Here is a 19,679-nt window from a genome sequence, read left to right as displayed (position 1 = left end):
TAAAAAGTCAATACAATAAGAAGCCTGTATTTGGAGCATTGTTTATATTCATTTAAGATACACTGCAATTTTTAAAACTTACATGTACTGGAATGGAAAAGAGAAGTACTGGCTTAAGCATCCAAATAGAAAATAAAGCCCTTAGAGCCGAGTAATTGAAAATTTGATACATTACTAGATTGAAGAACCTTACACTAAATTAATTTTTCTCAAACAATGATGAATGGTCCAGCAGGGGGTGACAAACAGTAAGGTAAACTACAGACCTTCAATAAACATTACCTGACCATATGGAATAAAATATATATCCAAAAATACTACTATAACTTTGAAATGTATGAAAAATAATATACTAAAGTTTACAAAAAGTAAGCTGCTTGTTTTTATCTGGATATTAATCCTCATTTTCTGACACTATGTGATGAAAGATAAAACCAAAAAAATACGATCATAAATGCTGTATGGGTATTATGTGTTAAATATAAATTTGGATAACATTAAGTTCAATTAGTTTAAAAAAAAAGAGGGTTTGTGGGTGTGTAATTTTAATATGCTTATGTCTCCACAACTGGCAATCCCATACCTAAGCATAAACCCATTATTCTGGATTTGAGCACAGCATCACCCTGACCTGGTGGTAGCTGAATCCGGTCACATATGTAAGTAATTTAGAGACTATCTAAATCAAACATAGGTACTGAAGATGTTTATCATCATATATGATTACACTGTAGGTTTAAAAAGGCATACTGGGCTTCCCTGGTGGCGCAGTGGTTGAGAGTCCGCCTGCCGATGCAGGGGACATCGGTTCGTGCCCCGGTCCGGGAAGATCCCACATGCCGCGGAGCGGCTTGGCCCGTGAACCATGGCCGCTGAGCCTGCGCGTCCAGAGCCTGTGCTCCGCAGCAGGAGAGGCCACAACAGTGAGAGGCCCACGTACCGCAAAAAAAAAAAAAGGCATACTGAATTTGCTACGCTGAAGTTGTCACAAAAACCTATGTATGTTTTAAATGCATTTAAGACGTCATCTCAACCTAGAGATTATCATACTAAGTGAAGTAAGTCAGAAACAGAAAGACATACCATATATCATTTATATGTGGAATCTAAAATATGACACAAATGAACTTAGTTATGAAACAGAAAATGACTCACAGACATAGAAAACAACTTACGGTTACCACAGGGGAAAGGGGGTGGGGGAGGGATAAATTAGGAGTTTGGGATTAGTAGATACAAACTACTATATATAAAATAGATAAACAACAAATGTCCTACTGTGCATAGCACAGGGAACTATATTCAATATCCTGCAATAAACCATAATGGAAAAGAATATTAAAAAGAATATATATATATACACATATATATGTATAACTGAATCACTTTGCTGTATACCAGAAACCAACACAACATTGCAAATCAACTATACTTCAATTAAAAAAGAAGTCATCTCAGACCTAATTTAATACTGGAAATGGTTACATGGCATATTTACAAATTTTCCTATCAATAAACAATTTTTAAAAGCTTGAAATAATACAATGTTCACCAACTACATCATCTTACAGACATCTCAAAAAAAATTCATTAGTTCCTTAATTATCGATCACCTATTACGTGGCAAAGATTATGTAAATCATACTTTTTCCCACCTATGCATAAATCAAAAATGTTTGCATATAAGTATTTTATCAGATTGAGAAAATATCAGTTACAATAAGAACATTAGTGGATAAAACAAACTTAGACTATCCCTTCCTTCTATAAAAAATATTTCATAAAATGCTTCTATGATAAATTTGAAAAATATTTTCTCATGATATACGGTGTTAATGTATCACCATATATCATCAAAAAACATTTTGTTGCAGCTTAGCAACAAAATTATAAAACAGAGGACAGACCATACACAGTAAAAATTAATGGAGGATATACTTTCTTTTTTTTTTGTCACACCACACAACATAAAATACATTCACTATATATAAACCATGGTATAACTTAAATGTGATTTAAGTGTATCATCTTAACTAATGTTCAAAAAATGTTACAAATTTAGTAAGGCCCATCTAAATTTTCATCTAGTGCCAAGACTTTTCTTGCAGAAAAACCATAAATCAATGTAATATAATTTAATCCTGAAATCTGTACTATATAGTTTTATTTTTTAATCATACATAACAATATGCATGAAAAATTACACATAAGTCTGCACTAAAAAAATTCTGCTTATTCTGTCAGTAAGACACCAGTATGATTTTAATTTTTACTTCCCTAATGCCTAATGATGCTGAGTATCATATATGCATATTTGCCATTCACGTATATTCTTTGGTGAAGTGTGTGTTCAAATCTTTTGCCTATTTTTTAACTGGGTTGTTTGTGTTCTTACCAATGTTGAAAGTTTTTTATATATTCTGGAAGCAAGTCCTTTATCAAATATACACTTTGCAAACATTTCTGTCTATGGCTTGCTTGTCTTTTCATTCTTCTAGCAGCATCGCTCACAGAAGTTTTAAATTTTGATAATGTCTAATTTACCAATTTGTGTGTGGCGGGGAGAATTGTGCTTTGGGTTATATATATAAGGAATCATTTTCTAATTCAGAGACATAAAAATGTTCTCCTACGTTTCCCTTCAGAAGTTCTATAGTTTTAGGTTTTATATTTAGGACTATGATCCATTTTCAGTTTTCTTTTTTTCTTATATGAAGTAAGGTATAAATACAAGTTCACTGTTATACATATGGATATCCAATTTTCCCAGTACCATCTGTTGAAAAGACTCTTTTCTCCACTAAATGTGTCAAAAATCCGTTGTTCTTACATGTGTGTGTCTATTTCTGGGCTCTCTATTCCATTCCATTGACCTATTTGTCTATCTTTTTGTCTTGATTAGTATAAGTCATTGTAACAGGTCTTCAAATCAGGTATGGTTAATGCTCCAACTGTGCCTGTTTTTTGGGGTTTTTTTTAAGTTTTGGCTATTCTAGATCCTTTGCATTTCCATATGAATTTTAAAATCAGTTTGTCAATTTTAATAAAAGCCTGCTGGGATGCAGGTTGTAACTGTGCTGAATCTATACAAATCAATTTAGGGAAAATGGGCATATTAATAAACACTATAAAGTCTTCCAATTCACAATGTTTATTTACTTATTTAGGTCTTTTTAATTGTCCTCAACAATGTTTTCTAGTTGTCAGTATACAACTGTGTATCTTCTGTCAAATTCAACCCTAAGTAGTTCATATTTTCAATGCTATTATGAGTGGTATTTTTGAATTTCAACTTCCAATTGCTTGTTAATATTATACAGAAATAAAGGGAATTCCCTGGCAGTCCAGTGGTTAGGACTCCACACTTCCACTGCACGGGGCATGAGTTCGATCCCTGGTTGGGAACTAAGATGCCCGCAAGCCACGTGGCACAACCAAAAACAAAAAAAAGAAAAAAAAAGAAATAAAACTAATTTTTGTATATTGATCATATATCCTGAAATCTTGCTAAACTCCTGTATTAGTTCTACAAACTTTTTTTTGTGAACTCAAAACAAGATACTACTACACACCTATTAGAATGGCTAAAATTAAGATGACTGACTATAACGAGTGTTGACAAGGATGCAGAAAAAGTGCAGTTTTCATACACTTCAGGTAGAACACCAGGGCAATTTCTTTCAAAGTTAAACATACATCTACTATATGATCTGGCCATTCTGTATCTACATATTTATCAAAGAGAAATGAAAGCATATGTCCATAAAAATACCTGTATATGAATGTTCATAACAGCTTGATTTGTAATAGCCAAAAACTAGGAACAACTCAAATATCGATCAACAGGTGAATGAATAAACCAACTGTGGGATATCCATATAATGGAAAACTACTCAGCAATGAAACGGAATGAGCTATTGATACACACAACATAGATGACTCTCAAAATAATTAAGGTGACTGAAAGAAGCCAAACAAAAACACAAACTGTATGATTCCATTTACATAAAGTTCATTAAAATGCCAACCAATCTATAGTAATAGAAAGCAGATCCATAAAAGCCTGAGGAGGGATTACCAAGGGGCATAAGGAAACTTTTGGGGGGCGATTATGTATCTTAATATTGGTGATGGTTTCATGTCAAAACTTGCCAAACTGTACATTTTCAATATGTTGCAGTTTACTGTATATCGCTTAGACCTCAATTTTAAAAAAAAGAAAAGGTACCAGCATAATCATCACTAGGCACCAGAATATACTTTTTAAATTGATATATAACTTTAAAGTGATATATAATTCACAAAGCATAAAATTCAACCTTTTAAAGCATACAATTCAGAGGCTTTTTTGTATATTGACAAGGTTGTGCAACAATCACCACTATTTAACTGCAGAACATTTTCACCACTCTAAAGAGTGGTATCCATTAGCAGTCACTGACATTCCCCTCCAAGTCCCTCAGAATATAATTAACTTTCAGATGACAATGTATTTCATCTGGTCACTACATTTCAAGCCTCAAGACCTTTCAAGTTTGAGAGATTGGTTTTCAGTTAATCTCAGGGGCCTGCTACTCTTCATCATTTTATTCTTTCTAATGAGAGCCAGAACCATACAGATATAGACACTGATAATTTCAGAGATGCTCCAATCACAGAAACAGCATTTAGTGTACATGTGTAACTGTAATAATGATTACCAAATTATTACTTTTATTAAAACATTAATTCCAAATGTAGAAACTTTATCTCCCTCTTGGCTTCTCCTTATTATCAATGCCAGGACTGGCCAAGACTGAACCACAGTGGTGAATGATAAAGACATGATGCCTTTGAAATTTTTGAATAGCACATAATCTGCAAAGCTTTAAAAATTTAAATTAACACAATCCATTTTGAGATAACTCCATAATTTACTATACTTTCTCAACAACTTGTCATCGTTTAACATTTATAAAACTTTGGGTAAAGCCAAAGCCTCACTGGAAGGATAATGAGTTTATACTCTGCACTGTACCAACACAGAACATTATGATTAATAATTGTGCCTTTTTAAGAAATGAAACTGAGTTATTTGTAGTGAGGTGGATGGACCTAGAGTCTGTCATACAGAGTGAAGTAAGTCAGAAAGAGAAAAACAAACACCATATGCTAACACATATACATGGAATCTAAAAACCAAAACAAGTTCTGAAGAACCTAGGGGCAGGACAGGAATAAAGACGCAGATGTAGAGAATGGACGTGAGGGCACGGGGAGGGGGAAGGGTAAGCTGGGACGAAGTGAGAGAGTAGCACTGACATATATATCCACTACCAAATGTAAAATAGATAGCTAGTGGGAAGCATCTGCATGGCACAGGGAGATCAGCTGGGTGCTGTGCGACTACCTAGAGGGGTGGCATAAGGAGGGTGGAAGGGAGACGCAAGAGGGAGGGGATATGGGGATATATGTATACCTATAGTTGATTCACTTTGTTATACAGCAGAAACTAACACAACACTGTAAAGCAATTATACTCCAATAAGGATGTCAAAATAAATAATAAAATGTGCCTTTTTTAAAAAAAGAAGATATCACCATTTGCATTACAGCATCTGTTATTTCTAGGAGAGATGATAATCATAATCAAAATCTAGTAACTTTTTACTATGGAAGAGTATCAGTGATGACAAGTATACATAATAAATCTTGGAATAATTTGTGTTTGTTTTTAATGATTCTATTATTCGAGAGTTTATTTTTTGGAGCACAGAAATTAAATATGATAAAGCAAAAAATAACAGCTGATACTAAGATTTTTACACTTCTATATTTAGCACATATTGTGAAAAAACAGTGAAGCATTACTCACTGCTTTAAGATTAACTTTTTATATAATATATTCCGAGCACACTAAATCACAAGTTCAATATATTCCCATGATGTGCCTAAGCAATGTATTTGAGCATTATAAATTGAAATGTTGTTGAAGCATGCTTTGTGAAGGATGTTACATTTCCTTAGTCAAAACAGGGAATAAGCATTACAGTATGACTATGTAATTGAAATATAGGAAAATTCAAAAAGAACATGTAATGCACATCTTTGATATTCTTTTGGCATAACTACTTTCAAAGCACGTTACTAAGCATTAGGAGACTCTTGATATTTAAGATGGATATAATCAAAGACCTTCTGAACCTAAAAAGGTACAAATTCCACTAAACACATCCACTTCTGAAAAATTACTGGGTACCCAATGAAAAGAAGAAAACCGCAAAGCCTCATTAAAATGCAGGTGTTAGGTAGTTCTTTAAGCACTTGGTAGGTATTCAAAATTTTGCCTGAAAAATTATGAACTGCTTCATCATAGACCTTGCAACCTGTCAGTACTCAAAGCTGTCACTGCTGACACCCTTGAAGGTCAAGAGGCTGCTCTAAATGTTTAAGAAAAGAATGATGAATGAAGAAATGAATTCAACAGATCTTCTAGGCACCATGCCAACATGAGACTTGTCACCTAAAAATCAGCATTTCTCCTGGACATTTCTCCTAGGGAAATGAAAACTTAGGTTCACATAAGACCTGTATACAAATGTTAAAGTAGCTCAATTTATAATCACCAAAAACTTGAAACAACCGAATTTCCTTCAACCAGTGAATCAAAAAACAAAAGGACTTACCAAGTTCACTGAGACTCTGAGCAGCTTTTGTTATCTCTCTACTTCCCCCCTGCAGTTGTCCCTGGAGTCTCTTACTGAGATACAAGATGCGAATGATTCTCCGAAGCAAATCACAGGCAACCTGTGCAATGTTAAATAAGTAAAGTCAATCCATGAAGTTTTATTACTATGTGAATCTGTCTCTTCTTTCCAGATGCTAAAAATTCACTCATGTATTTTTTGTTTTCCATCAGTCAGAAATCTAAATAATCACCAGTCTTAAAAAGCAGCATTTTACAATAAGCTCCAATTTATCTCAAAGAGAATTTGGGATTGAGGTGCTATGAAACCTAAGCACTTTTCTCCTCAGTCGTAGACCAGTTTTCTTCTCTAGGCCAGTGGCTCTCAGTCTTGACTTCATATTAAATTCAAATATGTAGGGGGACTTACCTGGTGGTCCAGTGGTAAAGAATCCATCTTTCAATGCAGGGGACGCCAGTTGGATCCCTCGTCGGGGAACTAAGATCCCATATGCCACGGGGAAACTAAGCCCATGTGCCACAACTAGAGAGAGAAAACCCGCACACCACAACTACAGAGAGAAGCCCGAGCACCACAACTAGAGAGAAGCCTGCGCGATGAAACTAAAGCCCCCGCATACCACAACTAAGACCCGATGAGGCCAAAAAAATAAAGAAAAAAAAAATTTCAAGTGTGTAAGTTCAAAACGTTCCAATGCCCAAGCAAGACAGAGCCCTGACCAATTAAAGCTGAAACAGTATTTCTTTTAATATCCTCATGCAGTCCCTGTGTGTGGCCAAGGTTGACAACCACTGTGCTACGGCTGCTTAGCTTCCTACTACTGTTTCCTATTGTTTCCAGTCCTAGTTTCTCTTTCCTAAGTCCGTAGGGGAACAGACTTAAAAGGTCCAGTTTCACTAGATCTTAAAGAATAAGCATGCCCTTACTGATATTTCCTAATGTTTTTATTAATAACAAATTGTAAAAGATAAAGTTATTAAAACAAACCAAAAAAACCCTATCATTTATATGTCACCTCTATTTCCTTTTTTGTTACCAGATCCAATAGTGGGTCTTAACCTATCCAAAAGAGTAAGACATGAAATAAAGATTTGTGTATTTCAAGACGCTTTATTACAGAGGCAATCCAGGGCAATTGCCTGGGGAGAATGAAAGGGGAGACTGATGGAGTAATGCATATATAATGACCTTCAGCTTCAGTGGTGATAATAAAGAAAAGAGAGACAGTCTATGCTGCTTCATCACCACCATCTTTGAATGGCCCTGAAGCTGGATGAGAAGCAAGAACATCTCCCACGTAAGGAGGAAAATCCTAACTGGTAGCAATAAGAATTAAAAGCCCGGGCTTCCCTGGTGGCGCAGTAGTTGAGAGTCCGCCTGCCGATGCAGGGGATGCAGGTTCGTGCCCCGGTCCAGGAGGATCCCGCATGCTGCAGAGCGGCTGGGCCCGTGAGCCATGGAAGACAGGGTCCCTGAGGCTTCAACTATAAACATTTTTTCTGAATGAAGTACACATACACCTCAGAGCCAAACACAGCCACACTCATGCACACACAACATACACAAACATATAATCAAATACACACTTACAAACATATGTATATCAAAGGCAGCCAAGTATTAAACATGTTTACTTTTTACTGACTGCTTTTCTGAGTAACTGTAGTCTGAAGTACTTAAAATAATAAAAGAATGTCAAATAAGAATTTCTCCCTGTAAACTGGAAGATTTAGGCATCTTAATCTTTAATTAAATTTTATTTATTTTCTGAATAGGTAATAGAAGCATGAGATTCAAAATTCAAAAGATTAGAAGATAAAAAGTCATCCTCATATTTTTATGTCTCAACTGTGCACTCACCAAAAACAACCACTGTTATCAGTTTCTTGCTTGTCAGAATTATATTTTTAGATGTACCATTTGGAATGTAGAATCCCAAGCAATCATTCCTCTTGGATTCTAAATACATCACGAGGAGAAATAACAGATCTAATCACCAAGAACTGTCCTTCCAGAATTCCCAGTACCTACCCAATAAAGGATATGTCCTCAAACATGAAAGCTTTGAGCTTATTTCTAATGCTTTTCTGTTTAACCATACTTTATCTGTCACCAAGTCTTACTGATTATTCTTCTGTTGCATAACACAATGGCTATTCTACCTCTATTCCTATAAGCATCACCCTAATTCAAATCTTTATCACCTTCACCTTAACACTGTGGTCTCCCGGCTAGCTTTCCAGTCTCTTACTGAAATCCATCTTGCCAGATTTACCTTCTTAGAAACGGTTTTCAGCACTCCACCCCCTTTTTAATAAACCTCAGGGGCTCTCTAGTAACAGATCATGTTAAATCATCTTAGAATAGCATTTAATAAAATCCTCAGTCGGGCTTCCCTGGTGGCACAGTGGATAAGAATCTGCCTGCCAATGCAGCAGACACAGGTTCAATCTCCGGTCTGGGAAGATCCCACATGCTGTGGAGCAACTGAGCCCATGCGCCACAACTACTGAGCCTGTGTGCCATAACTACTGAAGCCCGCACGCTTAGAGCCCACGCACTGCAACGATGAGAAGCCCCACTCGCCGCAACTAAGACCCAATGCAGCCAAAACAAAATAAATAAATTTATACATATAAAAAAAAATCCTCAGTCAACACGTCTTAGATAATCTTTAAGGCAGCAACTCTCACCATTTCCTAATATAGTTGCTTTCACTCCAATCAATTTCCTTTTCTTCCTTATTTTTCATTTCAGACTTTTATTATCAAATATATTATTCAGCACTAAAAAGAAATGATCTATCAAGCCATGAAAAGACACAGAGGAATCTTAAATGCAGTTTACTAAGGGAAAGAGGCAATCTGAAAAGGCTACATACTATGTGATTCCAACTACATCACATTCTGGAAAAGACACAACTATGGAGACAGTAAACAGATCAGCTGTTGCCAGGAGTTGGGGGGATGAAGAGTCAGAGTACAGAGGATGTTTAGGGCACTGGAAATACTCCATATGATACTATAATGATGGATATATATCATTATACATTTTTCAAAACCCACAGAATGTACACCAAGAATGAACTATGGAATCTGATAATGATGTGTCAATGTAAGTTCATCCATTGTAACAAATGTGCCACTCTGGTGGCAGATGCTGATTAAGGGGGAGGCTATGCATGTGTGGGGCAAGGAATATATGAAATCTATATCTTTGTCTCAATTCTGCAGTGAATCTAAACTGCTCTAAAAAATTAAGTCTTTAAAAATATAGATTTAGATATTACAAATACAGAAAACTACATATAGAAATTATAGCAAGGGCTTCCCTGGTGGCACAGTGGTTAAGAATCCGCCTGCCAATGCAAAGGACACGGGTTAGAGCCCTGGTCCGGGAAGATCCCACATGCCTTGGAGCAACTAAGCCCGTGTGCCACAACTACTGAGCCTGTGCTCTAGAGCCCGTGCTCCACAACAAGAGAAGCCACCGCAAGGAGAAGCCCACACACCACAATGAAGAGTAGGCCCTGCTCGCCGCAACTAAGGAAGCCCACATGCAGCAACGAAAATGCAACGCGCTCAAAAATAAATAAATAAATAAATGTAAAAAAAAAAAAAGAAATTATAGCTAAATGAACTTGGAACTACCATGCAGATCAGGAAACAAAACCAGGTCTGCCACTACAGAAGCCATCCATGTACCCACTACCAATCACAACACCCTCCAGCCATCCTCCCTACTCCCCCAGCCTAACCAAGAGAAACACCATTCTGGTTTTTGTGGTAATCACTTCCTTACTTTCATTTATGGCTTTATATATACCTAAATGCTGTAGCTTAATTTTGCCCTTTTTATTTTTATTTTTTTAACTTTATTTTTTGCCTTCCTTGGATCTTCATTGCTGCGTGCTGGCTTTCTCTAGCTGTAGCAAGCAGGGGTTACTCTTCGTTGCAGTGCACAGGCTTCTCATTGTGGTGGCTTCTCTTGCTGCAGAGCGTGGGCTCTACACGCACAGGCTTCAGTAGCTGCAGCACATGGGCTTCAGTAGTGGTGGCATGTGGGCTCAGTAGCTGTGGCACACGGGCTCAGTAGTTGTGGCTAGTGGGCTCTACAGCGCAGGCTTAGTAGTTGTGGTACACAGGCTTAGTTGCTCTGTGGCATGTGGGATCTTCCCAGACCAGGGATTGAACCTGTGTCCCCTGCATTGGCAGGCAGATTCTTAACCACTGCACCACCAGGAAAGTCCTAATTTTGCCCTTTTTAAACCTAAATGGGTTTCTTTAGCATCTCTTTTTTTTCCTTTGCAATCTGTTGAATATACGGGATCATCTATCTTACACAGTTTCCCACAGACTGGTTTTAGTTGATTGCCTTCCCCTAGTTTAACAAGTCCCTCTGTCTTCTACATTCCTTATACCTTAGTAGATGGATGTAGGCAGCTTCATCAGATACAGGTTTAATATTCTGGGCAAATTTATTCATTAGGTAGTAGTGTATTTATAACATATGTATGATTCTCTGTGTTGTTAGCAGCCACTGATAATGTCAAAATCTATTACAGGTGCTTCCCTGGTGGCGCAGTGGTTAAGAATCCGTCTGCCAATGCAGAGGACACGGGTTCGAGCCCTGGTCCAGGAAGATCCCACATGCCACGGAGCAACTAAGCCTGTGTGCCACAACTACTGAGCCTGCGCTCTAGAGCCTGCGCACCACAACTACTGAAGTCCGTGCACCACAACTACTAAAGCTCGCGTGCCTAGAGCCTGTGCTCTGCAATGAGAGAGGCCACCGCAACGAGAAGCCCGCGCACTGCAACAAAGAGTAGCCCCTACTCGCTGCAACTAGAGAAAGCTCACGTGCTGCAACGAAGACCCAACACAGCCAAAAATAATAAATAAATAAATAAATTTGTTAAAAAAAAAAATCTATTACAGCATAATGAATACAAAATGGTGATACTCTAGTTATGTCATTTTGCCTTTATTTGCTAGCTTATAAAACATCTCTATGAGAACAAACTTTACCTCATCTATATTAGTTTACCCAGTGGTACTGTTCATACAGAATAGTAAGAATAAACGCCAGATTCTCTCTACTGGTTTATCAGTTTTCAAAACTGAGGACTGCTTTCCTAATAGCCACCAAAGATGAACAATTGGTTCATTGTTTTGGATATCATTATGAACTCACAGATTTAAACATAAGATGCCAATCCACTGTAGCTCTTATCCTTATAGATGCTCACAATGTCCCATTTTTGGCCAGTCGGAGCTTCTGAGGGTGATCACCTGTACTGATTTGCCTGAGACTGAGAGGTTTCCTGGGACATGGGACTTGCAGTGCTAAAACTGACATAGTTGGTCACCCTAGGGCCTCTCCAAGTTGGCTCCTGACGCCTTTTATCATGACTCTAGTTAACAGTTATTGATACTTGCCTTCGTATATGGTATAAAAATATTCCAGGATCATTTTGCATATTTCATGGCCCAGATCTGGGATCAAAGATCTATCAAAGAATCCCTGATTTCTTTTAGAAGTCAGCAGCATTTGAAGACCACATTCTGGGAACTAGGCTTGCTCAATTCTGAGACTTTTTGGTAGACATAGTTAGGAAATGTCAAAATTAAAATATCACATAAATATTCATTTGCTTGATTCCACAATACACATAAAACAGTCTCAGATTAACATTATACATACACATATGTATAAAAATATATACATATAATGTATATACCATTATAAGATAAAATATCTCATGAGTTCATATTGATAATTGTACTTAAAAATCAGGAGCACAGGGTGTTTACCCAATCTTCTAACTTACATCTACAAATTATCTCTTCCACGCAGAGACTCCTGGCTCCAGAGACATAACAGATAACAGAATTAGAGTATTTAAAATTATTCATTTGCTTTGCTACACAATACAAACAAAACATTACCTGAATGCAAAAGCAACACTACAGGGCTTCCCGGGTGGCAGAGGGTTAAGAACCCGCCTGCCAATGTCGGAGACTTGGGTTCAAGGCCTGGTCTTGGAAGATCCCACATGACGCGGAACAACTAAGCCCGTGCGCCACAACTACTGAGCCTGCGCTTTAGAGGCCGCAAGCCACAACTATTGAGCCTGCGTGCCACAAGTACTGAGGCCCAAGCGCCTAGAGCCCATGCTCCACAACAAGAGAGGCCACCACAATGAGAAGCCCATGCACCACAATGAAGAGCAGCCCCTGCTTGCCACAACTGGAGGAAGCCCGCGCGCAGCAACAAAAACCAAAAACGCAGCCAAAAAAAAACACCAATACTAAAAACACAAATATGACTGCTGAAGACAGTTTAAAAGAACTGTTCTGCACATACTCTGCCCACAATGTTCTACAGTTGAATTTTATTTCTTTGTCAAAACATACAGCCATGACACACTACTTTACCTCTCTCATTTAATCCTAGTTCTAATGCTCATCACTACTTTTTACTTTGCTGTTTCTCTACTCATTTTGATTGTCTCAAGTACATTGTCTCTCAGATTCCTAAAGAAAGGGTAATAGGAGCAATAGTCCCTGGATTCCATGAGGATGGCTGTCTCTGTATGTCAAAATCAGTTTGGCTGCTGTATCAATTATCTTTTGCTGCATAAGAAACCAGCCCAAAATGTAGTGATTTTAAATGAATTGTTCTTCCTCACAATTCTGTGAGTCAGGAGTTTGGGCAGGGTTCAAGTGTTCCACATGGTATCCCTGGGATTACTCACTCTGCTGCACTCAGCTAACACGAGGCTTCACTCCCATGTCTGGCTGCCTCAGTGCTTCTCTACCTATCATCTACTCACAGCCAGCATGGGCTTCCCCACAGCATGACAGTCTCACAATGGCTGGACTTCTTACATGGACAGTGGCTTTCCCAGAGCAGAAACAAAAGCTGCTATGCCCCCTAAACGCTAGCCCCCAAGCTAGCCCAGCATCACTTCCACCAGCAGGGGTTCTCTGGTTTTGCTATCTTAGTTGCTCTATATGTTTTCGCAGTGTTTAAGAACAATGGCAACTTATGCTGGTGTTGTTATCTTTCTTCTTCCTTCCTTCCTAATATATTCACTTGTTTGGTGGATAATTATACAGCCAGTAAACTAAATCATCATCCCATAGAACAATGTAGATAAAATTATTTGATATCGTAACGACTGAAAACTAAAAAGGACCCTACAAAAGTATACAATGAAAACCACATACATGTAAAACACAAACATAAAAAAAGAGAAAAGGTTTTATGAACCATTTCTTCCTTCCTCTTTCCAACATTCTCTCAAACTTTCTTACTTATATAGTTTCAGTTAAAAAACTAAATTAAAAACTTCAAATTGAAGAGGGCAGACAGCAGAAGCAAGAAAAACTACAATCCTGCAGCCTGTGGAACAATAACCACATTCAAAGAAAGACAGACAAGATGAAAAGGCAGAGGGCTATGTACCAGATGAAGGAACAAGATAAAACCCCAGAAAAACACCTAATGAAGTGGAGATAGGCAACCTTCCAGAGAAAGAATTCAGAATAATGATAGTGAAGATGATCCAGGACCTCGGGAAAAGAATGGAGGCAAGGTCGAGAAGATGCAAGAAATGTTTAACAAAGACCTAGAAGAATTAAAGAACAAACAAACAGAGATGAACAATACAATAACTGAAATGAAAAATACACTAAAAGGAATCAATAGCAGAATAACTGAGGCAGAAGAACAGATAAGTGACCTGTAAGACAGAATGGTGGAATTAACTGCTGCAGAACAGAATAAAGAAAAAAGAATGAAAAGAAATGAAGACAGCCTTAGAGATCTCTGGGACAACATTAAATGCAACAACATTCGCATTATAGGGGACCCAGAAGGAGAAGAGAGAGAGAAAAGACCCGAGAAAATATTTGAAGAGATTATAGTCAAAAACTTCCCAAACATGGGAAAGGAAATAGCCACCCAAGTCCAGGAAACACAGAGAATCCCATACAGGAGAAACACGCCAAGACACATAGTAATCAAATTGGCAAAAATTAAAGACAAAGAAAAATTATTGAAAGCAGCAAGAGAAAAACAACATACAAGGGAACTCCCATAAGGTTAACAGCTGATTTCTCAGCAGAAACTCTACAAGCCAGAAGGGAGTGGCATGATATACTTAAAGTGATGAAAGGGAAGAACCTCCAACCAAGATTACTCTACCCAGCAAGGATCTCATTCAGATATGATGGAGAAATCAAAAGCTTTACAGACGAGCAAAAGCTAAGAGAATTCAGCACCACCAAACCAGCTCTACAAAAAATGCTAAAGGAACTTTTCTAAGTGGGAAACACAAGAGAAGAAAAGGATCTACAAAAACAAACCCCAAACAATTAAGAAAATGGTAATAGGAACATACATATCGATAATTACCTTAAACGTCAATGGATTAAATGCTCCAACCAAAAGACACAGGCTTGTTGAATGGATACAAAAACAAGACCCATATATATGCTATCTACAAGAGACCCACTTCAGACCTAGGGACACGTACAGACTGAAAGTGAGGGGAGGGTAAAAGATATTCCTTGCAAATGGAAATCAACAGAAAGCTGGAATAGCAGTACTCTATGAGATAAAACAGACTTTAAAATAAAGAATGTCACAAGAGACAAGGAAGGACACTACATAATGACCAACGGATCAATCCAAGAAGAAGATATAACAATTATAAATATATATGCACCCAACATACTAGTACCTCAATACATAAGGCAACTGCTAACAGCTATAAAAGAGGAAATCGACAGTAACACAGTAATAGTAGGGGACCTTAACACCTCACTTACACCAATGGACAGATCATGCAGACAGAAATTTAATAAGGAAACACAAGCTTTAAATGACAGAATAGAACAGATAGATTTAATTGATATTTATAGGACATTCCAAACAAAACAGCAGATTACACTTTCTACTCAAGTGTGCATGGAACATTCTCTAGGATAGATCACATCATGGGTCACAAATCAAGCCTCAGTAAATTTAAGAAAACTGAAATCATATCAAGCATCTTTTCTAACCACAATGCTATGAGATTAGAAATCAATTACAGGGGAAAAAATGTAAAAAACACAAACACATGAGGCTAAAAAATACGTTACTAAATAACCAAGAGGTCACTGAAGAAATCAAAGAGAAAATCAAAAAATACCTAGAGATAAATGACAATTAAAACACAATGATCCAAAACCTATGGGATGCAGCAAAAGCAGTTCTAAGAGGGAAGTTTACAGCTATACAAGCCGACCTCAAGGAACAACAAAAATCTCAAATAAACAATCTAACCTTACACCTAAAGGAACTAGAGAAAGAAGAACAAACAAAACCCAAAGCGAGCTGAAGTAAAGAAATCATAAAGATCAGAGCAGGAATAAATGAAATAGAAACAAAGAAAACAATAGCAAAGATCAATAAAACTAAAAGCTGGTTCTTTGAGAAGATAAACAAAATTGATAAACCGTTAGCCAGACTCATCAAAAAAAAGAGGGAGAGGACTCAAATCAATAGAATTAGAAATGAAAAAGGAGAAGTTACAACAGACACCACAAAAATACAAAGCATCCTAAGAGACTACTACAAGCAACTCTATGCCAATAAAATGGACAACCTGGAAGAAATGGACAAACTCTTAGGAAGGTATAACCTTCCAAGACTGAACCAGGAAGAAATAGAAAATATGAACAGACCAATCACAAGTAAGGAAAATGAAACTGTGATTAAAAATCTTCCAGCAAACAAAAGTCCAGGACCAGATGGCTTCACAGGTGAATTCTATCAAACATTTAGAGAAGAGCTAACACCCATCCTTCTCAAACTCTTCCAAAAAATTGCAGAGGAAGGAACACTCCCAAACTCATTCTATGAGGCCACCATCACCCTCATACCAAAACCAGACAAAGATACTACAAAAAAAGAAAATTACACACCAATATCACTGATGAATATAGATGCAAAAATCCTCAACAAAATATTAGCAAATAGAATCCAACAACACATTAAAAGAATCATACACCATGATCAAGTGGATTTACCCCAGGGATGCAAGGATTCTTCAATATAGGCAAATCAATCAATGTGATACACCATACTAACAAACTGAAGAAGAAAAACCATATGATCATCTCAATAGATGCAGAAAAAGCTTTTGACAAAATTCAACACTCATTTATGATAAACACTCTCCAGAAAGTGGGCATAGAGGGAACCTACCTCAACATAATAAAGGCCATATACGACAAACCCACAGCAAACATCATTCTCAATGGTGAAAAACTAAAAGCATTTCTTCTAAGATCAGGAACAAGACAAGGATGTCCACTCTCACCACTAGTATTCAACACAGTTTTGGAAGTCCGAGCCATGGCAATCAGAGAAGAAAAAGAAATAAAAGGAATCCAAATCCGAAAAGAAGAAGTAAAACTGTCACTGTTTGCAGATGACATGATACTATACATGGAGAATCCTAAAGATGCCACCAGAAAATTACTGGAGCTAATCAATGAATCTGGTGAAGTTGCAGGATACAAAATTAATGCACAGAAATCTCGTGCATTCCTATACACTAATGCTGAAAAGTCTGAAAGAGAAATTAAGGAAACACTCCCATTTACCACTGCAACAAAAAGAATAAAATACCTAGGAATAAACCTACAGAGGGAGACAAGAGACCTGTGTGCAGAAAACTATAAGACACTGATGAAATAAGTTAAAGATGATACCAACAGATGGAGAGATATACCATGTTCTTGGATTGGAAGAATCAATATTGTGAAAATCACTATACTATCCAAAGCAATCTACAGATTCAATGCAATCCCTATCAACCTATCAATGGCATTTTTTACAGGACTAGAGCAAAAAAAAACCTTAAAATTTGTATGGAGACACAAAAGACCCCGAATAGCCAAAGCAGTCTTGAGGGAAAAAAGTAGAGCTGGACGAATCAGACTCCCTGACTTCAGACTACACTACAAAGCTACAGTCATCAAGACAATATGGTATTGGCACAAAAACAGAAATATAGATCAATGGAACAAGATAGAAAGCCCAGAGATAAACCCACGCACCTATGGTCAACTAGTCTATGACAAAGGAGGCAAGGATATACAATGGAGAAAAGACAGTCTCTTCAATACGTGGTGCTGGGAAAACTGGACAGCTACATATAAAAGAATGAAATTAGAACATTCCCTAACACCATACACAAAAATAAACTCAAAACGGATTAAAGACCTAAATGTAAGGCCAGACACTATAAAACTTTTAGAGGAAAACATAGGAAGAACACTCTTTGACATAAATCACAGCAAGATCTTTTTTGATCCACCTCCTAGAGTAATGGAAATAAAAACAAAAATAAACAAATGGGACCTAATGAAACTTAAAAGCTTTTGCCCAGCAAAGGAAACCATAAACAAGACCAAAGGACAACGCTCAGAATGGGAGAAAATATTTGCTAATGAATCAACAAAGGATTAATCTCCAAAATATATAAACATCTCATGCAGCTCAATATTAAAAAAACAAACAACCCAATCCAAAAATGGGCAGAAGAGTTAAATAGACATTTCTGCAACGAAGACATACAGATGGCCAAGAAGCACATGAAAAGCTGCTCAACATCACTAATTATCAGAGAAATGCAAATCAAAACTACAATGAGGTATCACCTCACACCAGTCAGAATCGGCATCACCAGAAAATCTGCAAACAACAAATGCTGGAGAGGGTGTGGAAAAAAGGGAACCCTCTTGCACTGTTGGTGGGAATGTAAATTGACACAGCCACTATGGAGAACAGTATGGAGGTTCCTTTAAAAACTAAAAACAGGCCTTCTCTAGTGGCACAGTGGTTGAGAGTCCGCCTGCTGATGCAGGGGACACGGGTTCGTGCCCCGGTCCAGGAAGATCCCACATGCCGCGGAGCGGCTGGGCCCGTGAGCCATGGCCACTGAGCTTACGTGTCCGGAGCCTGTGCTCCGCAACGGGAGAGGCCACAACAGTGAGAGGCCCACGTACTGCAAAAAAAAAAAAAAAAAAAAAAAAAACTAAAAACAGAACTACCATACGACCCAGCAATCCCACTACTGGGCATATACCCAGAGAAAACCATAATTCAAAAAGACACATGCACCCCAATGTTCACTGCAGCACTATTTACAATAGTCAGGTCATGGAAGCAACCTAAATGCCCATCAACAGATGAATGGATAAAGAAGACGTGGTACATATATACAATGGGATATTACTCAGCCATAAAAAGGAATGAAATTCGGTCATTTGTTGAGACGTGGATGGATCGAGACACTGTCATACAGAGTGAAGTAAGTCAGAAAGATAAAAACAAAACAAATATCATATATTAACGCATATACGTGGAACCTAGAAAATGGTACAGATGAACTGGTTTGCAGGGCATAAGTTGAGACACAGATGTAGAGAACAAACGTATGGACACCAAGGGGGAAACATGGCAGGGGGTGGGGTGGTGGTGTGATGTATTGGAAGATTGGGATTGACATGTATACATCGATGTGTATAAAATGGATAACTAATAAGGACCTGCTGCTGTACAATAAATAAAATAAAATTCAAAAAAAACACTTCAAATTGAAAAGTTAATACATGTGTGACTTAAAAAATTAAAAAGTGAAATGACAAAAAATGCAAAAAATTAAAGATAAAAAAACTTATATGTACATATGTGAGTTATACCTCAATAAAGCTGTTATATTTTTGAAAACATCATTAGAAGTGTTAAAAACTCATAAGATTTGAAAGTTTAAAAACTCATTTTCTTATATAATGTTGAAGTTAAAAAAATTTAAATATTCTATGTAAGGGATAATAAGCTCTTAAAAATTTCTTTCTGAAAAACTCTGAGGCAGTTCATAAGCAAACAATGTTACTAAAAAGAGCTAAGATAGAGATGATTCTTGGGGTG

General features: G+C 37.3%; 1 protein-coding gene across 1 annotated transcript in view; it reads right to left on the bottom strand.

Moving 5' to 3' along the window:
- COG5 (component of oligomeric golgi complex 5) overlaps positions 1–19,679 on the bottom strand; it is a 284,025-nt gene that overhangs the window by 232,135 nt on the left and 32,211 nt on the right. The window contains exon 6 of the mRNA XM_079930906.1: positions 6,666–6,786. Within this exon, the coding sequence (XP_079787032.1) occupies positions 6,666–6,786 (121 nt within the window). The remainder of the gene's footprint in view (positions 1–6,665; positions 6,787–19,679) is intronic.

This window comes from Stenella coeruleoalba (assembly GCF_951394435.1).
Source record: "Stenella coeruleoalba genome assembly, chromosome: 9".
Taxonomy (NCBI): Eukaryota; Metazoa; Chordata; class Mammalia; order Artiodactyla; family Delphinidae; genus Stenella; species Stenella coeruleoalba.
This window is presented reverse-complemented; position numbering and strand designations above follow the sequence as displayed.